At 45.3% G+C, this 20,542-nt stretch overlaps 1 protein-coding gene across 10 annotated transcripts in view; it reads left to right on the top strand.

The window, feature by feature from the left end:
* nfia (nuclear factor I A) overlaps positions 1–20,542 on the top strand; it is a 576,988-nt gene that overhangs the window by 166,871 nt on the left and 389,575 nt on the right. For 2 of the 10 annotated variants that reach the window (XM_008109355.3, XM_003220168.4), the window contains exon 1: positions 14,260–14,786. The exons of 5 other annotated variants lie outside the window; for them this stretch is intronic. In XM_008109355.3, coding sequence (XP_008107562.1) covers positions 14,760–14,786 — 27 coding nt within the window. In that variant the 5' untranslated portion in view covers positions 14,260–14,759. Of the gene's footprint in view, positions 1–14,253; positions 14,787–20,542 lie in introns of those variants that run through there. 3 more of the 10 variants (XM_062979582.1, XM_062979581.1, XM_003220167.4) reach the window with 3 other exon arrangements.

Here is a 20,542-nt window from a genome sequence, read left to right as displayed (position 1 = left end):
AATGGATTTGAGCCAGTTCAAATGTTTATATACACAAACCCCACGTCAAGATGCACGGTGAGTGACCTCAAGGCGTCCACGTGACCCCTAATTGAAGGCAATCGCCTAAGCCTCTTAACGTTTCTTTATATATACATCGCAAGGAAGGAAGAAGCTGCGGCGACGTGAGGTTTTGATAGCTGGTGCCTTGCAGATCTTTGCTTTTTAGTCTTATGTTAGTTGCTGCGAAAAAGAATAATGTTTGCGCCAACCGCGATGCAGAAAACTAGCTAAGTGCATGGCTTTTCCTGCGCCATCGAGACCCTTTTCTTCTCCTCCCCCCCCCCTTTGAGAAATCCGCTGAGCTTGACAATATCACACACACACACCAAATTGTACGTGCTCAGCTCTGTAAAAAAGACGTCTGGGCTCGACAGCCACCCCAGCACACAAAAGGAAGTGTCTAGACTTGGGCTGTAATTGACAAACCCCTTCTCTAATCCATGCAGCAAAGCCCCGTGATGGACTGGCGCGCCGTCCAATGAGAGGAGAAGGCGGGACGGGGCAATGTTGGAACTATCCCAAGTGAGAAGAGGGAAAGGGCGGGGGGGGGGGGGGAGAGAGAGAGAGAGACTGAGTTGCAGCTATGCAGCTTTTGTCACTGAAGTTTTCTGTTGGGCTCCAAGAGGGGAAAGTTATTGGAAGAGTAACAACACCAGGGAAAAAATCTGTTGGGGAATCTGAGCTGTGGAATGACCCCAACAGAGGGTCATCATAACAGAGCACCAGAAGTAAACTTCATCACCAGCAGAAACTTACATGTGATGAGATGGGATAAGCTTCCATTCCTCAGGATGGTTTAGGATTGCAGAGTCAGAACTTTAGGTTCAAAAAGTAAAAGCAATACATTCTTGTTAGAAAAATCTTGGAGCTAACTAACTTACTAAATCTCATCTTCTAAAAAAGATAAAAGGTCCTGAACTGGTGCTTGGCCGCTGTGTCGGACTGGATGAGGGCCAACAAATTGAAATTGAATCCAGACAAGACAGAGGTCCTCCTGGTCAGTCGGAAGGCCGAACAGGGTATAGGGTTACAGCCTGTGCTGGATGGGGTCACATTCCCCTGAAGACGCAGGTTCGCAGTCTGGGGGTGATCCTAGACTCTTCGTTGAGCCTGGAACCCCAGGTCTCAGTAGTGGCTAGGGGAGCCTTTGCACAGTTAAAACTTGTGCGCCAGCTGCAACCATACCTTGGGAAGCCAGACTTGGCCACAGTGGTCCATGCTCTCGTTACATCCCGTTTAGACTACTGCAACTCACTCTACATGGGGCTGCCTTTGAAGACTGTTCCGAAGCTTCAATTAGTCCAACAGGAGGCTGCCAGGTTAATAACTGGAGCGGCGTACAGGGAGCGTACCACTCCTCTGTTATGCCAGCTCCACTGGCTGCCGATTAGCTACCGAGCACAATTCAAGGTGCTGGCTTTAGCCTATAAAGCTCTAAACAGTTCTGGCCCAGCTTATTTGTTCAAGCGTGTCCCCCACTACTACCCACCTCAAAGTTTAAGATCATCAGGTGAGACCCTGCTCACGGTCCCGTCAGCCTCACAGGTGCGGGTGGAAGGGACGAGAGACAGGGCCTTTTCAGTAGTGGCTCCCTGCCTATGGAACGCCCTCCCCAGTGAAGTCAGGCAGGGTCCCTCCCTCCTATCTTTCCGTAGGAAAGTTAAAACTTGGTTGTGGGGCCAGGCTTTTGAATAACAATTAGCAGCACTAATTATTATTATATACGATGGAACTTAATTGACAGACCCAGTCTTTTCTACTCGAACATGGCCATCTGTATTTTATAAGTGTTTTTATGAATGTCTGATGTAATTTAATAACTTTTTAATTGATTCACAATGTATTGTACAATTTTATATATGTGTTTATTGTAAGCTGCCCTGAGTCCCCTATTGGGTGAGAAGGGTGGGATATAAATATTGTAATAAATAAATAAATAAATGGTCCATGCAGCTACATTTTGCCCCAACCTGGGGTCCCCATGTGTTTTTGGCTTTCAACTCTCAGAAATCCTAACAGCTGGTACACTAGCTGGGATTTCTGGGAGTTGTAGGTCAAAAACATCTGGGGACCCCAGATTGAGAACTACTGGCCTAGAGAGAGGCAAAATGTGCATCCTCCTAGGTAGAAAGAAATGCAAAACACAATGGCAAATGGCCACATGGCCAGCTAAGGGCAATAAAACTTAAAGAGGAAGTTCCCTCACAGAATTGCATTACTCCATCATCAAAGGAGGGGTGGAGACAGTGGCTGGCAGGAGGAGGAAAAACAAAGCCCTTTTGGGAAAACACACATAGGAATGTGGGGAAAGGAATCCTTCAGCTTCGCCCTGTCTCTAGACTAGCTGCTCACTGAGGACTGGAAACTTGACAACACAAGAGACTTGTGCAGTTCAGGGATGAAACCCATCAAAATCATAACAATGTTATCTGCATTTCCCCCCTTCCCTCGTGAAAATATTTTTGATCCAGTTTGCTCACCTTTGCATCCATGTAGGTAACTTTGATTGCTTGAATGCAGTGAGAGCTAGGGTCATAACCTTGTCCTATTTTTAGAGGTTCCCTTATTAGCAGGATTTCCTTTCCGATTAGGAGACCAGAGCATGGGCTAGTCTTCCCTGACCCTGCTTTTCTGCGTACGTAATGGTTTTGTTGGCTTAGGGTGCATCTACACCAGAATGACTGCAGTTTAACTGCCATGGCTCAGCGCTATGGAATCATGGGAGTTGTAGTCCTACAAGGTTTTTCACCTTCTCTGCCAAAGAGTGCTGGTACCTCACCAAACTACAACACTCAGGATCCCATAGCATTGAGCCATGGCAGTGGGGTCAGACTGTATTCATTCTACATTGTAGATGCTCCCAAAATGTCCTGAGATGTTTGCATTGTGTTAGTCTTGGTGGATGCCAAATTGTTTCTTCTGGCAGGGACAAATCAAAAACGTTTTCGTCACTTCTCTATTTTCTTGGAAGTCTGCCCAAGTTGATTTTACTGGGGGCCCTTCCACACAATCATATAACCCAGAATATCAAGGCAGAAAATCCCACAAGGTCTGCTTTGATCTGGATTATCTGAGTCCACACTGCCATATGTTCTAGTTCAGTGATTCCCAAAGTGGGCGCTAGAGCAATCCAGGGGGGTGGTGATGGCACCTATTAGGACATGGGGGCGGGGCCAGAGGAGGGGCGGGGCCTCTTCCCAAGTGCAGGAGACAGGGCTGAGCACCTGAGGTGCCTGTTAGGACACACAGGGGGCGGAGCTAGAGGAGTGGGTGTGGCTTCTTCCGAAGAGCCCGAGACAGGACTCAGCCTCTGTACCTCTCCTGAGAGGCCTTTTAGGACTAACTGGCAGGGCTAGGGGCGGGCGTGGGGCCTCTTCCCAAGAGCGCGAGATAGGGCTGAGCCTCTGTACCTCTCTCCTGAAAGGCCTTTTAGGACTAAAGGGCAGGGCTAGGGGTGGGGGGAGGGCCTCTTCCCAAGAGCCTCTGTAAACCTCCCCTGAGGCACTTGTTAGAACACAGTTGCGGGGTATAGAGGTCCAGCCCCATCAGGCTCTTGGGAAGAGGCCCAGTTCCCTCCTCTAGCCCCGCCCCCTGCATCCTGGCAGGCGCCGCAGGACAGGGATAGTACCTCAGCCCTGCCTCAGAGCTCATAACTCCGCCCATCCTAGTCCTGGCCGCCCATTTGTGGCCCCGCCCACCTCCCCCTCCCAGCCCTGCATCTTGGACTGGGGAGAGATTCAGCCCCGCCCTCTTGAGCAGGAACCACACCCACCCCTCTAAGCCACGCCCCCTTTCTGGAAAGGGGGTGGTAGGCAAATAAGTTTGGGAACCACTGTTCTAGTTCAAAGCAGAAAATGTGAGAATTTATTCAGCTGTATGGGGCCTGGGACTTCCTCGGGTTCCCACATTAAAGATTGAAAAAGGAGTTTTGGATACATCAGATCTTGATCAGCCCTGGTTAGTATTTGGATGGGAGATTTCTAGGGCTATGTTTCAAGCTATATGTGGGCCCTTCCACACAGCCATATAACCCAGAATATCAAGGCAGAATAACCCACAATATCTGCTTTGAACTGAAATATCTGAGTCTACACTGCTATAGATCCCATTTCAAAGCAGATCATGTGGGATTTAATTCAGTTGTGTGGAAGGGGCCTTAGTCTAACCCTAATCCCTAAAGAAGAGGAAGGGGCCTGAGGCTGTTAGAAATTGTGGAAGTCCAAAACACCTAGAGGGCCAAAGTTTACCCTTGCCTGTGTAAACACATATAATGTAGTTTCACACTGCCTTATATGGCAGTGTAGATCCACCCTCAGCAGGGATCAGAGTAGAAGAGAGGCAAAATCTTGCCTTTCCTGGGTGAGGCAAAAGCAAACTGCTGCAGCCTATTCTGGTTAGTGTGCTTCTTCATTAATATACTGTTTTTTTATGGCATATAAGACTACTTTTAAACCCAGGAAAATCTTCTCAAATATCGGGGGTCGTCTTATACACCGGGTGTCATCTTATAAGGCAGGTGCTGAAACTTCCGAGCTGGATTGGAGAATCTATGATCACTGCATATGATGGGGGAGCTCAAAAATGGCCACAGCCACATCCCCGCCATATGCGGCAACTATATGAAAGCAGCAAGGGTGGCTCTGTACAAGTATGGTAGAAGAAAATCCACTCACCAGGATTCATGGGAACTGGGAAGAAGTTACTTAATGCAGTCCTGATGACCAGGTGAGGGGGCGCCTCACTGGGGAAGGTGTAAGTGAAGGGCGGAGCAAGCTGCAGGCATCCAGGAGGCCCAGGATATGGAAAAAAGAGATAGAGCGGCACTGTGCCCAGAAAGCCTCTTTCACTAGTCTGGCCCGCCCTTGTATCCTATTACTGTACTCCTTCTCTGCCTCTCAGATCTTGCTCCTAAGGACTCCTGTGAATCAGCGCAGGCGTGCTCTGATAGTCTTTTTATTTGGTGTGCATTGGAAAAGGAGTAGTCTTATGTGGAGAGTATATCCCAAACTATATTTTAACTGGAAAAGTTGGGGGTCGTCTTATACGAACAGCAATCTTATATACCAGGTATTTATTCCCTAAGAAAACCTTATGAAAATGCACAGGACAGGCCCATAGCCAGGATTTTGATTCGGGAGGGGCAGGGATTTAGGTTGGGGGGAGGGGCTGAGTCTGGGTGAGAGAGGATCTACCCTAGCAAACCTTTTGTATTGTTATCCCAATACCCCTATGCATATGGGATATATTGAGCATGGTGATCAGATCATTAGATGAATAAACATAACAGTTTAAATAATAAATGTAAGGCCTTCTCACGGACCACCCTGAGAATTTCGAAGGGAGCTGAAGCCCCTCAAGCCTCCCCCGACATGCCTGGCACAGGAGCACCATAAATTGACCTGGTAAGACACAGGGTGCATCTAGACTGCAGAATTAATGCAGTTTGACCCCACTTGAACTGCCCTAGTTCAATGCTATGGAATCCTGGGAGTTGTCATTGGGGAGGCCCCAGCCCGCTCTGGCAGAGAAGGTGAAAGGATCCCATAACATTCGAGCCCTGGCATTTCACGTGGAGCCGAACTGCATTCATTTCTACATTTTCACAGGGAAGGACTTCTCCGCTCAAGTTTTCTTTTTCATTTCGCCCCAGACACGGTTTTGCTTTCCTCAGCTTGTTCTGCCGTTACTTTTACACGCGCCTTGGGAGGACAGGTCTGGCGTTCCGTGTCCTTTCGTCCGCAGCGGCTAAAATTGGAAACTTTTTAAAAAGACAACATTCAATTAAATGGAGTGGCTGGATCGGAGAGCTCTGAAGTTTGGCTTGAGAGGTTAAATCTCGTCCCAGAGAGGAAAAGGGGGAAAAGATTGGGAAAGGGGAGGCGAGCAAAGAGGAAAAGACTGAAGAAGAAAGTGCGCGCGCCTGCACTGGGGAGAGCGCGTGCCCGCGTGCTGCATTCCATTCCCTCCTCGCCTCCTCCTCCTCCATCCGGAGGGAATGACGAAGGCGGGCTCGCGCTGGTTGTAAAATCTGGCCCGCGGTTTCTTTCTTTCTTTTTTCTTTCCTGGATCGGAAATGCCCCGCAGAGATCAAGTCCAACCCGAGCGTTGGCCTCGGCGGCAGCGTCTGGCAGCCTTTCCCTTGTGTTTGTCAACCTCCTAACCTTCGGGCGACCGTGAAGGAGGAGGAGGAGGAGGAAGAAAGAGGAGGTCCTTTGGCCTTTGGAAAGGGCTTGCCCAAGAACTTCACCGCACAGAATGATTGCAGCTTGACAACACTTTGACTACCCTGGCTCAGTGCTTTATTATGGAGTCCTGGGAGGTCTTGATTCCATAGCCATGACAGTTCAAGTGGTGTCAAACTGCATTCATTCTACAATGTGGACGTGCCCAAAGTCTTCACGGGTGTTCATCTCTCACACACGTATCTCATAGGCATGCTTTCCCTCTAGGACAGAGCTGCCAGTTCACACAGCAGTTGGAAGATCGGTTTGTAGAAGAAACTGCGCCAAGAAAGTGACAGTTCCAACCTAGAAGGAACTGAAAAGGAAACTAACCTCTTTTGCCCTTTGGCAAGTAACAAGAAGTTGGATTTCTGTAAGTTTTCCGGGCTGTATGGCCATGTTTCCAAAGCATTTTCTCGGGACCTTTCGCCCACATCTACGACAGGCATCCTCAGAGATAGAGGTCTGTTGGAAACTAGGCAAAGGAGTTTTCTATATCTGTGAAAGGTCCAGGTTGGGAGAAAGAGCTCTTTTCTGCCTGAGGCAAGTGTGAATGTTACAGTTGGCCACTTTGATTAGCATTGAATAGCCTGGCAGCTTCAAGGCTTGGTTACCAGTCTTTAAAAAGCTCTAAAATCAGGACAGTAAATAAAGAACAACACTAAAAACAGGGGAATTCCAAACATGAAACCAACTAAGACCTCCCAACAAGGCATTCCCTCAGGCAGGAAACAGCTAGGCCTTGAAGCTGAAAGGCTATTCAATGCTACCATTTGCAAGCTGGCCAATTGCAACATTCACACTTGCCTCAGGCAAACAAAAGTTCTTTCTCCCACCCTGGACATTCCACAGATATATAAATCCCATTGCCGAGTTTCCAACAAATCCCACAACCTCTGTGGATGCCTGCCATAGATATGGGCGAAACGTAAGGAGAGAATGCTTCTGGAACATAGCCATACTTCAAAGGGAAAAGCGAAGGCTGGTGTGAACATTAAGACCCGTTGCGACTTCGGGTGCATCTCTACACGGTAGAATTAATGCAATTTGGCACCACTTTTACCGCCATGGCTAAGTGGTGCGGAATCTTGGGAACTGTAGTTTGACAAGGTCGTCTCCTCTGCCAAAGAGTGCTGATAAAACTAAAACTTCATTGCTTCCATAGCATTAGAGCAGGCATGGGCAAACTTGGGCCCTCCAGGTGTTTTGGACTTCAACTCCCACCATTCCGAACAGCCTCAGGCCCCTTCCTTAAGCGGCTGAGGGGGAAAAGGAAAAGGCCTGAGGCTGTGAGGAATGGTGGGAGTTGAAGTCCAAAACACCTGGAGGGCCTAAGTTTGCCCGTGCCTGCATTAGAGCCTGCATTAGAGCCATGGCAGTGAAAGTGGCGTCAAACTGCATTCATTCTCCAGTGCAGATGCCCCGTCGTTGGCTCCCCTCCGGAAAAGTCATCCCGCTGGTCGGTTCCTCGTCGAGCGACGGAACTAATCTCGAGGAAGCAGTCGAAAGATTCCCCCCCCTCCTTCCCTTCCTCTCCCCTCCCCAAGTTTTTTTTGAAAAAGTTTTTAAATCATATTAATGCGATTTCCCGTTACGTCTCTCCCCTAATATATTCAAGATGGGCCCGTATAAGTGAACCCTTGGCGACGTAATTTATATATCTAAAGAGGATTTCACTGGAGGCTGGCGAGGGAAAAGTTTCTGCAAATAAAACACTGCAAATGCAACGCCGGGCGCCGCGCCAGGGAGAAGAGGGAGGGAAGGAGGCGGAAAGGCTGCTCGTCGAGGCGGACGGAGAGGAGAGCAGGTCGCCACACTCAGGTGGCCCACACTGCCACGCCTTTGGCCCGCGCCTCTTCAGGAAGCCACATCCTGAAAATGTCTTCTACTTTAGTTCCTTCTCTCTTTGTGAGATAGATGGGTGGATATATAGCGCAAGCAGCTTTAAATGTTCAGTCTATGGAAAGACTCAGATATGTGTGTTTATGTGCGCCTTGGTCTTTACATACACTGGATATGTAGAGAGATTCCCCCTTCTTCCCCTATATATGTGAAAGACTTCACACTTCATGTCAGTCAGGACTCCTTTAGTGATAGCACAAAAAGAAAAAAGAAGGAAAATACCTATGCATGTCTTTCTCCATGTGTGTGTGTAAAGGCTAAACACACACAAATAACTTAGCCTTCGTACACACACACATGATATATGGATATGTGCAGAGATCCCCCTTCTTTGCCATATGTGTTTGTGTGTGTGTATATAACTAGTATTTATACGTGTATGGGTCCTTCCAGACAGGCCCTATATCCCAGGATCCAAGTTTTCTGCTTTAAATAGGATTATATGAGTCCTCACTGCCAGATAAACAGAAAACCTGGGATCAGATCCTGGCATATAGGGCCTGTCTGGAAGGGTCCTGTGTTTGTGTGTGTGTCTATCTGTCTTAATCTTCACACATACATAAGATATATGGATGTAGAGAAAGCCTCCTTTCTCCCTCCATATGTGTGTGTATAAAACTAAAACTAGGTGTGTGTGTATATAGTTAGATTTTACACATACTATGGATATATAGATATGGGGAGTGTGTGTTATTAATTTTTACACACAGGTAGGATATATGGAGATGAGTATATGCAAAGACTCAGATGTGTGTGTGTGTCTGTGTGCCTTTTGGTCTTTACATACACTGGATACATGGAGAAATCTCCCCTCTTCCCTCATATGTGTGTGAGAGTGATTTTATATACACCCAAGATATAAGAATATTTGGGGATATCCCCTTACTTCCCCCATGTATGTGTGTCTGTCTGTCTTAGTCTTCATACACACCAAATGTATATGGATATGCAGATATCTTTTCTCCTCCCCCATATGTGTGCATGTTTATATAATTTTTGCACACACTCAGGATATATGGATGTATAGAGATATCCCCTTTCTTGCCCCATATGTGTGTGTGTGTCTGTCTATCTTAGTCTGCACATACACATAGGATTTATCTATCTTAGTCTGCACATAAAGACAGAATATATGGATAGGTGGAAATATCTAATTTCTTGCCCCGTATGTGTGTATGTGTCTGTCTGAGTCTGCACATACACATAGGATATATGGATATGTAGAGCTATCTCCTTTCTTGCCCCACATATATATATGTAGAAAGGTCCTCTTTTTCTCCATATATGTGTGTCCAGTTAAGTTTTACACACCCTCAAGATACATGGAAATACCCTGTGCATCTGTCTTAATCTTTACACACACTCAGGAGATATGTTTATGTGTAGTGATCCCCCTTTCTCCCCAATCTCTCTCTCTGTCTGTGGGGATATGGAGCTATCTCCCTTTTCCCCCTATATATGTGTATGTGTATCCAGCCTCACCTTTGTGTGTGTGTGTGTATCCAGCCTCCATATCTGTGAGGATTTGGAACTATCTCCTTTCTTCCCCTATATATGTGTGTGTGTGTGTGTGTACCCAGCCTCCATACCTGTGAGGATTTGGAGCTATGCCCTTTCTTCCTCTATGTGTGTAGGGTATGTGTATACCCAGCCTAACCTTTGCACACACACTCAGGATGTATGTGGAGAAATTCCTTCTATTCCCTCCTAGAGCTTTCTGGAGAGACATTTGCCTGCTCTGGCACTTCCAGCAAGATTTGAAGAGAGAAAGAGGGAAAGGGGAGCGGGAGGGAATAAAGTTTACGTTTTGTTTATTAACATTCGTGCCTCCTCCCTCTTTGAATGGCCTTTCGCTAAAGTAAGTGTGTGTGTGTGTGTGTGTGTGTGAGAGAGAGAGAGAGAGAGAGAGAGAGAGAGAGAGTGAGAGAGAGAGGGGGGGGGATCCCTTTCCTGCTGTCTGTTGGGCAGGCCAAGGGCGGGAGCGGATGTGAGCGCCTCGGCACTGAACTTGGATGCAACGCCTGCCTAGAGGGCGCAAACAATCATCCCACGTCCAAAAGTCTTCCGAAGGGCGCCAAAAGTTACTTAAGATAATATTGCAAGCCACAAAGCGCTGGAAATCGCCGAGCGAAGCCGTTGCCAGCAGAGAGAGGGAGAGAGAGAGCAGCCAAGGGTCCGATTAAGCCTGGAGAGGGAAGGCTGTCGGCCCGGGTCAGTTTCCTATAGGAAAAAGAAACCAGAAAAGGCGGGAAAACAATCTCTCTCTCAGTTTATGTTTAACCTACATGGAAGAGAACGACTAAAACGGGGCAACCCGTTATATTTTTACACATGCTTCGTCTCCACTGTGGAAATGGTTTGACACACACACACATACATGAATAGGCAGAGGTGACCTTGGCCAAGTCACATTCTCTCAGCCCAAAGGAGGGCAAGAGTAAACCCCTTCTGAACAAAGCTTAAGATAACATCTTAAGGTCGCCAGAAGTCAGAAAATGTATGGAAGAAAGTTGTCAAAAGGGGCAATTCATTCTATTTTGTACATGAAAGGGAATTATGTGTACCCACTGTGGAAAATATTAGTGTTAACTAGTTTTATACGCAAATAGAAAGTTAGTTGTGACTTTAGGGAAGTCACACTCTCTCAGCTCCAAAAGGATAGCCTTTCAGGGCTATAGCCAAGGGGGGGGGGGGTAGGGGTTCAAACCCCCCCCCCAAATGTTCAGGTTTTAAAGAAAATCTGGTTTACTCATGAATTTTAACTGGTTAACCAAATCCACATGAGTATCCATTTAATTTTATCTGTATTGAGTGTCCACTGAGGTTTCTGGATGGAGCCTGATTCCTAAATTATTTTGCATTATGGAATTATTTTTCATGATTTGCTAAAAAGGGGGCTATGGTCCTGCCCCCTTTGAAAAATCTTTTAAAAAAAACAAAAAAAAAATCTCTATGATGAGCTAGAAGTTAGAAACATACCACCACCACCACAACATAGATACATAAATATATACACATATATACAAACATACATACACATTCACATATATATCTTATATTATTGCTAAAATATATTCCAGTCACCTGTTGATTTGCTAAACCTCAGTTCTTGCTTGTCTTCCTATTCACACGAATTGGCCAACATGGAGAAGATCCCAAGCTGCCTGTGGCTAACCAGTTGTGTGTATTTGTTGCCATGTGCAGCATTTGGCTTCCTACTCCCTACCACAAACACCTCCCTTGTGGTTACAACCCTGCCATGTTTCCCAAATTCTGCTTATGGTGGCAACTGTAGTAATTGGCTGGTTTATGCTGGACTCAAAACAGGGATACATTATGGACTGAACTTTTGGTGCCAGTGGGGACTGAGCTCAGAGATGGTGTTGAAGGAGATGGGATTGCTATAACTCTTAAGAATCCCCTGACTGCTGGTATAGAAGCATCCTGTTAAATTATATTATTCCCGCCCTAAAAACCCCCCTCACACTTCTCTAAGCTCTAGATGTGAGAATGTGAAGGGTATTAAGTGGGCCCTAAAGTATTGTTGGAGCTGCTGGACAGAAAGAGTGAAAAGAAAATAGACTTGTGGTGGAACAAGTGCAAAGTCAAAAAGAAGAACTTCAGTACTTTGTCAGTTGTGTTTTCCTCGTGCTTTAGCTCTTGGTGAGACTGTCAGCCAGAAAAGTCTGTCGAGGAACTTGGAAAGCTGAGAGCTCCCAGCAAATGTTTAGCTGGGTGTGTTTCCATGTCACTGACAGGTACTGGGCTAGTCTCTTTAAAATAATATGAATGAGAGGCCAATTTTGTATTTAGATAAGCCACTTGAGATCCAAAAATGATAAGAATTTTAATGAAGTGCTCAACTTCAAGAATAGGAAGGGCCTCCAGAAAAGAAAGATAAAAGTAATAGAACAATTTAGGCCTTATTCTGGATAGCTCTGGGCAATGTATTTTTTCCAAAAAGCCCTCCCTGTCTTTTAAAAGGCCCCATAAACATTCTTCCCTTTGAAACACCTCAGTCTCTGTTCCACAAAAGAAGACTCGCATGCAGAATGTGGTATGTTTTGTGGTATCCTCTTCCTGTTTGGGTTTCTAACCTCCCCACCCACCTGCCCCATATTATGAATGGTTGGGGGTGTTTAAGTGTCTGGAGGCTGCAGCTCATTGGGAAATGGCAGTGAAATCAGAAAGGACTGGCTGTAGAAGAGGAAAATATAAGTCTCAATAAAAGGAAAAGTTGGCTGGCTGGCAACTTTCCAAACCCCCAAAACCAAAGCGATGCTTGTGCCAAAACAATGCATTATAAGATAAATAAAGGACAGAAGGCTCCGTTCTAAGTCGAAGCGCTTTTAAGTAGTAACTTCATAGCTTGAGGGTTGCAGTGCTGTCATAGAGCTGTGCCTTATTAGTAAAATAAGCATCCTTAGATACAAAGTGTCCTATGTAAACAATAACAACAACAGGATCACAATGATGACATTCAGATGGCCTGGATTGAATGGATGTGGTTCTGTCATCAGCTAATAATCCTTGTGAAGATGTCCATACAAATGATATCCAGGTTTGTCTGAAAAACACAGACTCATTGTTAGCTCGAATATTTAAATAAAATAACCAAGCAACCCATAGAGATGAAGACATGGGGACATAATCTCAGGTTGACAAAACCCCATTTTTAATTTCTGTCTTGTCTCCTCAAATGCCTTTAGAAGAGGCTGCCTGAGGTATTTGGCATAGAGAGGAAGATTCAGGGACACATTTCTAGGTGGCAGGAAGAACCCTGCTTTTATTATTTATCTCCCCATAGAGGTGAAGACCCAGGGACATCATCTCTAGGGGTGAGAAAGAACAGCATTTTGAATGTGTTGTCGAAGCTTTCAAGGCCAGAACTACATCACTGTATGGCCATGTTCCAGAAGCCCACATCTATGGCAGGCACCCTCAGAGGTTGTGAGGTCTGTTGGAAACTAGCCAAGTGGGCTTTAAATATCTGTGGAATGTCCAGGGTGGGAAAAAGAACTCTTGTCTGTTGAAGGCAAGTGTGAATGTTGCAATTAATCATCTTGCATTGGCATTGAAAAGCATTGTAGCTTCAAGGCCTGGCTGATTCCTGCCCGGGGATCCTTTGTTGTGAGGTGTTAGCTGGCCCTGATTGTTTCATGTCTGGAATTCCCGTTTGCAGAGTGTTGTTCTTTATTTACTGATTTTAGAGTTCTGGACCTTCCACAGCTTTATAAACCTCCCTTGCCTAGTTTCCAACAGATCTCACAAACTCTGAGGATGCCTGCCATAGATGTGAGTGAAACGTCAGGAGATAATGTTTCTGGAACATGGCCATACAGCCCAGAAAACTCACAGCAACCCAGTATTTTCAATGTTTTCCTCCCCAAATGGAGCACAAAATGCCCTTAGACCAGGGTGCTGGCTGGGGGCCTTTTGCAAACCCACAGAGATGAAGACCCAGGAATATCCTGTCTAGGGATGAGGAAGAACACCATTTTTAATGCTTTCCTTCCCAAATACAGAGCACACCATGCCCTTAGAAGAGGGGGCTGGCTGGGGGTCCTTTGCAAACCCACAGAGATGAAGACCCTATGAAGATGAGGAAGAACCCTATTTTGATTTTTTTTCCCCAGACGCATGTGGCACAATTCATTTGTGTGCTGGAGGCCTTTTGCAAGCATAGAAACTTTCTTCTGTGTGTGGGTGAACTGAAGGCATGGTTCACCCATAGACAGGAAGAAGGTTTTCCTTCCTAGCTGGAAAGGGTGGAAGTTTCCCCAGAAGTCCTCAAAGGCGATCACCTTGAAGGTCTTTCTGCAGAAAGAAGGAGGGGGACACGCGTGTGTGTGTGTATTGTGTGTATAGGGAGTCAGTGGCGGAGGGAAAGGCAGGCAGGCGGGCGAGCGGGCGAGCGCAATGTGCCAAAGTAGTTTTGTTTGCTTAAGCAGGCATCCTGCGCAGATCGGGAGCCCTGCCCGCGCCCCCCCGTTCTTCACTGAGAGCCGGGATCGGGGGCAGGGAGGGCTGGCCGAGTGGTAGCACCGCAGCCCCCCCCCTCCTTCCCTCCCTCCCTCCCCCTTTCCCCGGGCGAAGCAGCGAGCGAGTTGCTGCTGCTGCCGCCGCCGCCTCTGCTGCTGCTTCTCCTCCTCCTGCCGGAGCGTTGCAGAGCGGCGCAGAAGCAGGCTGGAGGCACGCTGGCAGGTTACCGGAGAGAAACTGGAGCCCGGGGCTGGTTTCGCTGGCAGCGGGCGGGGGAGGAGGGGGCGGCGGCGGCGGCGGCGGCGGAGGAAGCGTGCGCTATGCCTTTAACGCCCGGGTACAGTAGCCATGCCTAGTGTGGCAGTGTAGGGAAACTCTAGGCGGGGTTAAAGTTCAGCTCATGGAGCTGATCCGCGCTGGCTGCAGTTGAGCAGAGTTGGAAATGTGAAAGCAAGAAGCAGGCTCGGGTCTTTCCCCCCCTCCTCCTCCTCTTTCTTTTTTTTCCTCCTCCTCCTCCTCTCTCTTTTCTCTCTCCCCCTTTCCCCCTCCCTCCCTTTCTCTCTCTCTCTCTCCCTCACACACCTCCAAGCCACAAAAACCCCCACAGCAAGCATGTATTCTCCTCTCTGTCTTACCCAGGTAAGAAGCTCTTTTTTAAAAACCTCTGGTGGGGAGGGAGGGAGGAAAGGAAGGAAGGGGGGGCGTCTGTTGGTGGGTTGCTCAAGGTTTGTGGGTGGCGATGCGGGGGAGGAAGGGTTGAGATCCAGCTTGCGGGAAAAGTAACTTTCTTTCCCCTCCGGCTCCGCGCCCGCTCTCCCGCACGGCCATTTGTACAGTAGACACATGGCTAATGGCGCCTCGTTATTATGATTGAGGCTCTCCTGGATATTGGGGTGCCGCGGGGAAGTTTTGGGGTGCGTCGCGAAACGACATCGGCGCGTGTGAGTGTGTCTTGGAGGGCGAGCTGCACGTGTTCCGCCGCCTTGCAGCCCCATTACATGCTTGGTCATCTGAAATCAATACTCCCTGTTTGTGCTTCCGAGGCGAGGGGTTCCTGCGTGGATGGGAAGGGAACAACCACAACACAAGAGAGATCCATCTCCTGCGGGGCTTTGTGGCGTGTTGTTGTTGTTGTTTGGAAAGCGTGGCATGAAGTGAACTGCCTGCTGCATGCACCCCCCCCCCCCCCCCCGCCCCTCCAGTCCACTCCAGGACTGCATTGCTTTAGTCTCCTAAACTCCACTTAATACTTTTTTAGGATGGTTAGGCAGTTTGGGTTTTGTTTTTGTGTGTGTGCGTGGCTTCAGCTTTTGTTTTTGTTTCCTTTTGCCCCGCTCTGGGTTCGGAATGCAGGGCTCCAGAGATGCATTGCACCTCCTCGCCCTGCCTTTGCCCTTCTTCACATTGCACCGAGTTTTGATGGATAGCTGGAGCTTTCCGTAATCCTCCTTTGCGCTTCTGGCCCCGCACTCTTGCTGCTGCAGCTCCTGCATTGCATTACTTTCCTCTCCGTTACTCTCTTTGCAGTCCGGGATCTGCAGCAGCCCAGGGCACCTCCTCCTCCTCCGCTCCTTCCTCCTCCTCCTGCACCGTCCTGGAAGAGGCTCGGAAGGGCCACCCCACTCCTGGAGCTGCTCCTGCTGCTGCTGCCTCCGGCGCTCCCTGTCACTTGCTCGGGTGTCACTTTGGCCGGGGGTTGTTTCCTTTGGGAAGCTGGGCTTGCAACGTCCTGTCCTGGAGAAGGAGGAGGAGGAACGCGTGGGGGGTGGGGAGCCCTTTTACTGTAGAAAGTTGCTGGATCCCTTTTGTTTGAAAGTTTCTCCCGGGGTTGAAAGGGATCTCCAATGCCATTGCCACCTCCGCTGCCCACCTCTTCCTGCACTACTCCTTTGGAGGGGCAAATAATAATAACAACAACAACAATAACACAAACCTCAGCCCGCAGTCCCGCTCTTGATTTGAAAAAGTTCAAGTTCAGGCAACCTTTCTTTGCAACTTCCACCCCCGCCCCGCTCCCACCCCCAAGAGAAGCAGATCTTCAGATAGCATTCCCACCCCACCCCCAGCCTGCTCTTTCTCAAACATACTTTCGCCATTGGAAAGAAGAAGGATTCTCGGGTGAGAAGGGCGGGGTATAAATGTTGTAAATAAATAAATAATAAATTTTCCTTCTCTCTCCCGTATTGTATACTGTCTCCGGTTTTTTGGCGCTTTTGTGTAACTTTGCAATCTCGGTGAAGAACTCACTTGCCTCCCAGCATTCGAGAGTGAAAGTTTCTTGCGACTTCGAGCTGTTTTCCAAGCCTTTGAGGGTTCAGCCCTTCCTTGCGCCTGAAGGCGACGGGAGGGCAATATACGCGCCTTCACTCTGGCAGGATCTGATGCTGGGGCTGAATAGGAAACATTTTGGGACCCAGAATCACCACAATCCCCCTTGAATTGGATTCCGATAAACAGAGGGGGGGGGGGGTCTGCAGCAAACGCTTTTCAGTGTTGCATTTTGACCGAGTAGAAACTTAGGTCCCGGATAACTTTCAACTAGTTTAGTTGCGTTCAGCCACAGGCAGAGAGAGCTTCATCACCCTAACCTATAATTGATGGGCTTGTTATTGTAACCAGAATTGCTCCATAATCCAGTTTTAATTATGTTGACGCTCTCAAAGTAGATTATAGATGGAAGATACCCCTCGCTAATACTTTAGAAGACATTTCCAGCTTCTGTAATATTGTGCTGTGGAAGGCTTTCATGGCCAGAATCACTGGGTTGCTGTGAGTTTTCCGGGATGTATGGCCATATTCCAGAAACATTCTCGCCTGATGTTTCGCCCACATCTATGGCAGGCATCCTCAGAGGTTGTGAGGTCTGTTGGAAAACTATGCAAAAAAATATGTAATATTGTCTTTCAAAGGCAGGCAGTTCTGAAAAGTTTTGTCTGACTTTTGGTGAACTCAGCCTAGATCCATCCTGTATTGATTTGCTTGCCCAGAATATCAAATATTTTTTCTTTATGATACACATTTCCCCAAACCCATCTTTTCTTTACTCCTACTCCTCACACTGGTGCATAATACACATTGGCAATCTGATTTTTTTTTTTTTTAAAAAAAAGGCCCAGTCAATACATTATAAAGATTACAGATATACTTTGTTTTTATAACTGCTATAACTAACGTAAGGGTCATTATGCTGTAAAAGTGCTTTGCATTCTCAGTGCGCATTTGGAAATGGCATTTAGGGATTCAAAGACACTTCTGCACAACGTAGCAAGAGAGTTGAATATGTACAGTCATATTATATATATGGACTATAGGCTGCAGCATGAAAAAAACTTAAGTAGTTGCGAACATTTCAAGGCTTGTGTCTCCGTTAAATTTGTCCAGTGTGGTTTAAGAATTGATCGCAAAGCACACTTATCCAGCTAATGGAAATGGAAGACTGGGACAAAGTATCTGTTATAGGGTTATCATCACACTCCCTATGCCTTCTGCTATGGATGTTTTACCTGTTTGTTGTTCATGAAAGATTGCATTGTCTTTTCATTAACAGATCATTATAGATTGGCAGACGAATAGACATCTATTTATGGTTTATAGACAATTTTAATGTTGTGAAAGTTTATAAAACTGGCTAACTTTCAAAGAGAGCAGTGTTGTTAATGTATTGTTTCCAAAGATTTCTAGAACAGTGTGGTTGTGGGCTAGGTATGTAGCACTCCTTTTTCCTCTCTTTTTTTTTTGGTAGGAATCTAGAAATATATATCGGCAATCTTTCTTCTGTACAGTTAGAGCACAATATAATGAACCACAGAAAAAGATCACAAACTCACTTTTGTTTATTTCTCTTTCCTGCAAATGGCAGAAGACACATGGATGACACTTGTGATATATCAATCAGATTTTCCAGTGTTCAGAAGGGTATTAATGCGACTTTTAAAGAACTTTTCATTTTAATCCTAATTTAGGAGATTTTTCCCCACCCCCTTTTTAGTAGGGATTGCTGTTTTAAATTTCTATTCATGATTCTGTGGAGATACCTTGCCCTTTGAAATTTCACTTGGAAAACCTTGGCAATTGAACAACTTTGATACAAATAGCAATGTTAGATGAAATATACAAATGATTTGTCTGAATTGTGAATATAGTATATGTTATCGGGTTGCTTTTCTAGTCCAATCACAGCAATATTTTGAAGGCTGGTGTTTTTGAGAGGAGGGAAAGAGATGATATTTGAAAGTTGAGTGGGTTTTTTTTTGCAAGCAATTAGCCTCACACATTTCATTTTTTAGAAATACCATTTGAATAACAGTTCTTATATTCTTAACCTGTTACCTATATCATATTTGGATGGCCATATCCTAGCTTCTGTAATTTCTTTATGCCATTTAAGTAGCTCCCCCATCCACTTTCAGGTATGTGCTAGTCTTTGCTATAATAGAACAAAAAGGCTATAGTTTTGGGAAAATTAAGCTTTAGGGTTAGGCTGGGTTGTGAGCATGCACAAGAACAGAAGCAGTTTGTAGTATGAGTCAAATTGTATTTAATAAAGCATAAAAAGATTTGAAGGGAATGAAATATGCTAGCAACTGTTTTGTGTGTTGAACAAGATACACATTCAAAAAGTCCCCCTCCTTCTATTAATGCCTTTGGATGGTCCAAATTGTCTCTGTGTGCATTGAAATGGCCGATAAGTATGTTAAACCATGATCAAGAGTTCAATTTCCCCTTCATGGAAGCCTGTTTTAGAGATGAGTTCAGAAGGTTTAATTCATGTTTGAAACACAGAATGTATTTGGTTGTCTTTTCTCATTTCTAAACCCCCACAACCACGCGCTTTGTTCAGGCTAGTCACTGAAACTGCCATTATCATAACATTTTTTTTGTACTTCTTTAGAACATATGTCAGGTTTCTTTTTCAGGGGACTCATGGAAATCATCATTTAGATAAATAATATCAATATTTATTTGATACCCTAAAGCTATCTAAATGCCCATGCTCCTATCTGTTCCTTCAGTAATACATTTTTGTTTCTATTGTTTCTTTTCGGGACTCCCTCCTTACCAACATGTCCATTTTTAAAAGCTATGATATGTACAATTAACTATTTATGGGCCAGAGAGGAAAATAATATGAGATTCAGCCTGTGAAAGTTTTTTATATAGTATAGTTGGACAACACCTTTCCCCTTCCTTTCACTTCTGTATTTGCTCAAGCAAATTAATGAACTTTAGAGATCTTTTAAGGCACCATGTAAAGATACTTTAAAAAGAAAAATCTGAAATTACTTCTAACTAATAATTAAATAAACCAGGAACTATAGTTGAAGTAGAGAGAAACTTGCTTGTGCCCTCCCTATATAAGACTTGTATAGGAGCATACAAGTAAGACGCTGCGTAGGAAAAAGATGGTGGGATTCCCCCAACATACAAAAACATATGCAGACAGTGATAGCACCCCCTACAAGGACTAAGCTGGATTCATCAAGACAAAATACAACTTCTCACAGCCATATGTTTACATTGCACCTTTTTTTCTAGAGGTAGTTGTAGAACTAACTGCGTGCTTAAAATGCTGTTCACAACCATTGTATTTCTAATGACCCAAATTTACAATATTCCTATCTTTATTTAAAAGTTTACTGTTCTTGTAATATGTTTACCGATACTGGGAGAATGCTTATTTTTAAAAATCTATTTTCATAAAAGGACACATAATGTTGGGTAGTAGGGTACTTTCTATAATAGTTACCTACTATCATCCATAATACTTTTAGAAACAATGTTGAAGAGTTTAGGCAAAATTTAATTACATAGTGTACATGGTTTCTAGCTTGTTTTTTTCTTTTTTTATTTAAATAAAACTTTATGATTATGTATAGTATACTATTTTTTATTTTGCCTGTATAGATCAACCGTCCCCCCAGCCCAAAGTTTAGGATAATATTGCAAAAGATATTTTTGTATATATGATTACAATGAACACATATTAGGTTTTTTTTAAAAAAATGTAGTCAGTTGTAATTGAAGATCCTGCATGTAATACATATTATGGAAGTTTTTTTATTGTACATCATGCTTTCATGTACTAACACTGATTGGCATCCAGATGTTTAAATATTGCCAAATTGGCAGATGTATGCTATATTGGCTATTGTATACATAGACCGGACAGGGGAAAAGCGGGTCAGTGTTTCCTTTTTTGAAATTAAGGTTATAGTAATCTTTTTGCAAACTTAACATAAGTGATTATAGAATTTCTCTATTAAGTTAAATAGGACTATTGTAAAGTTTGGGGCTTCCAAACTTACATCTTTAACTGAAGTACATTTGATCAGAAGTCTGTGCTATGGACTTTAGTAGGAATTATTTCTAAACTAATGTAATTAGGACTGGCATGC

This window comes from Anolis carolinensis, chromosome 4, assembly GCF_035594765.1.
Source record: "Anolis carolinensis isolate JA03-04 chromosome 4, rAnoCar3.1.pri, whole genome shotgun sequence".
NCBI classification, from domain to species: domain Eukaryota; kingdom Metazoa; phylum Chordata; class Lepidosauria; order Squamata; family Dactyloidae; genus Anolis; species Anolis carolinensis.
The sequence above is the reverse complement of the archived record's forward strand: the minus strand, read 5'-3'. Positions and strand labels throughout refer to the sequence as shown.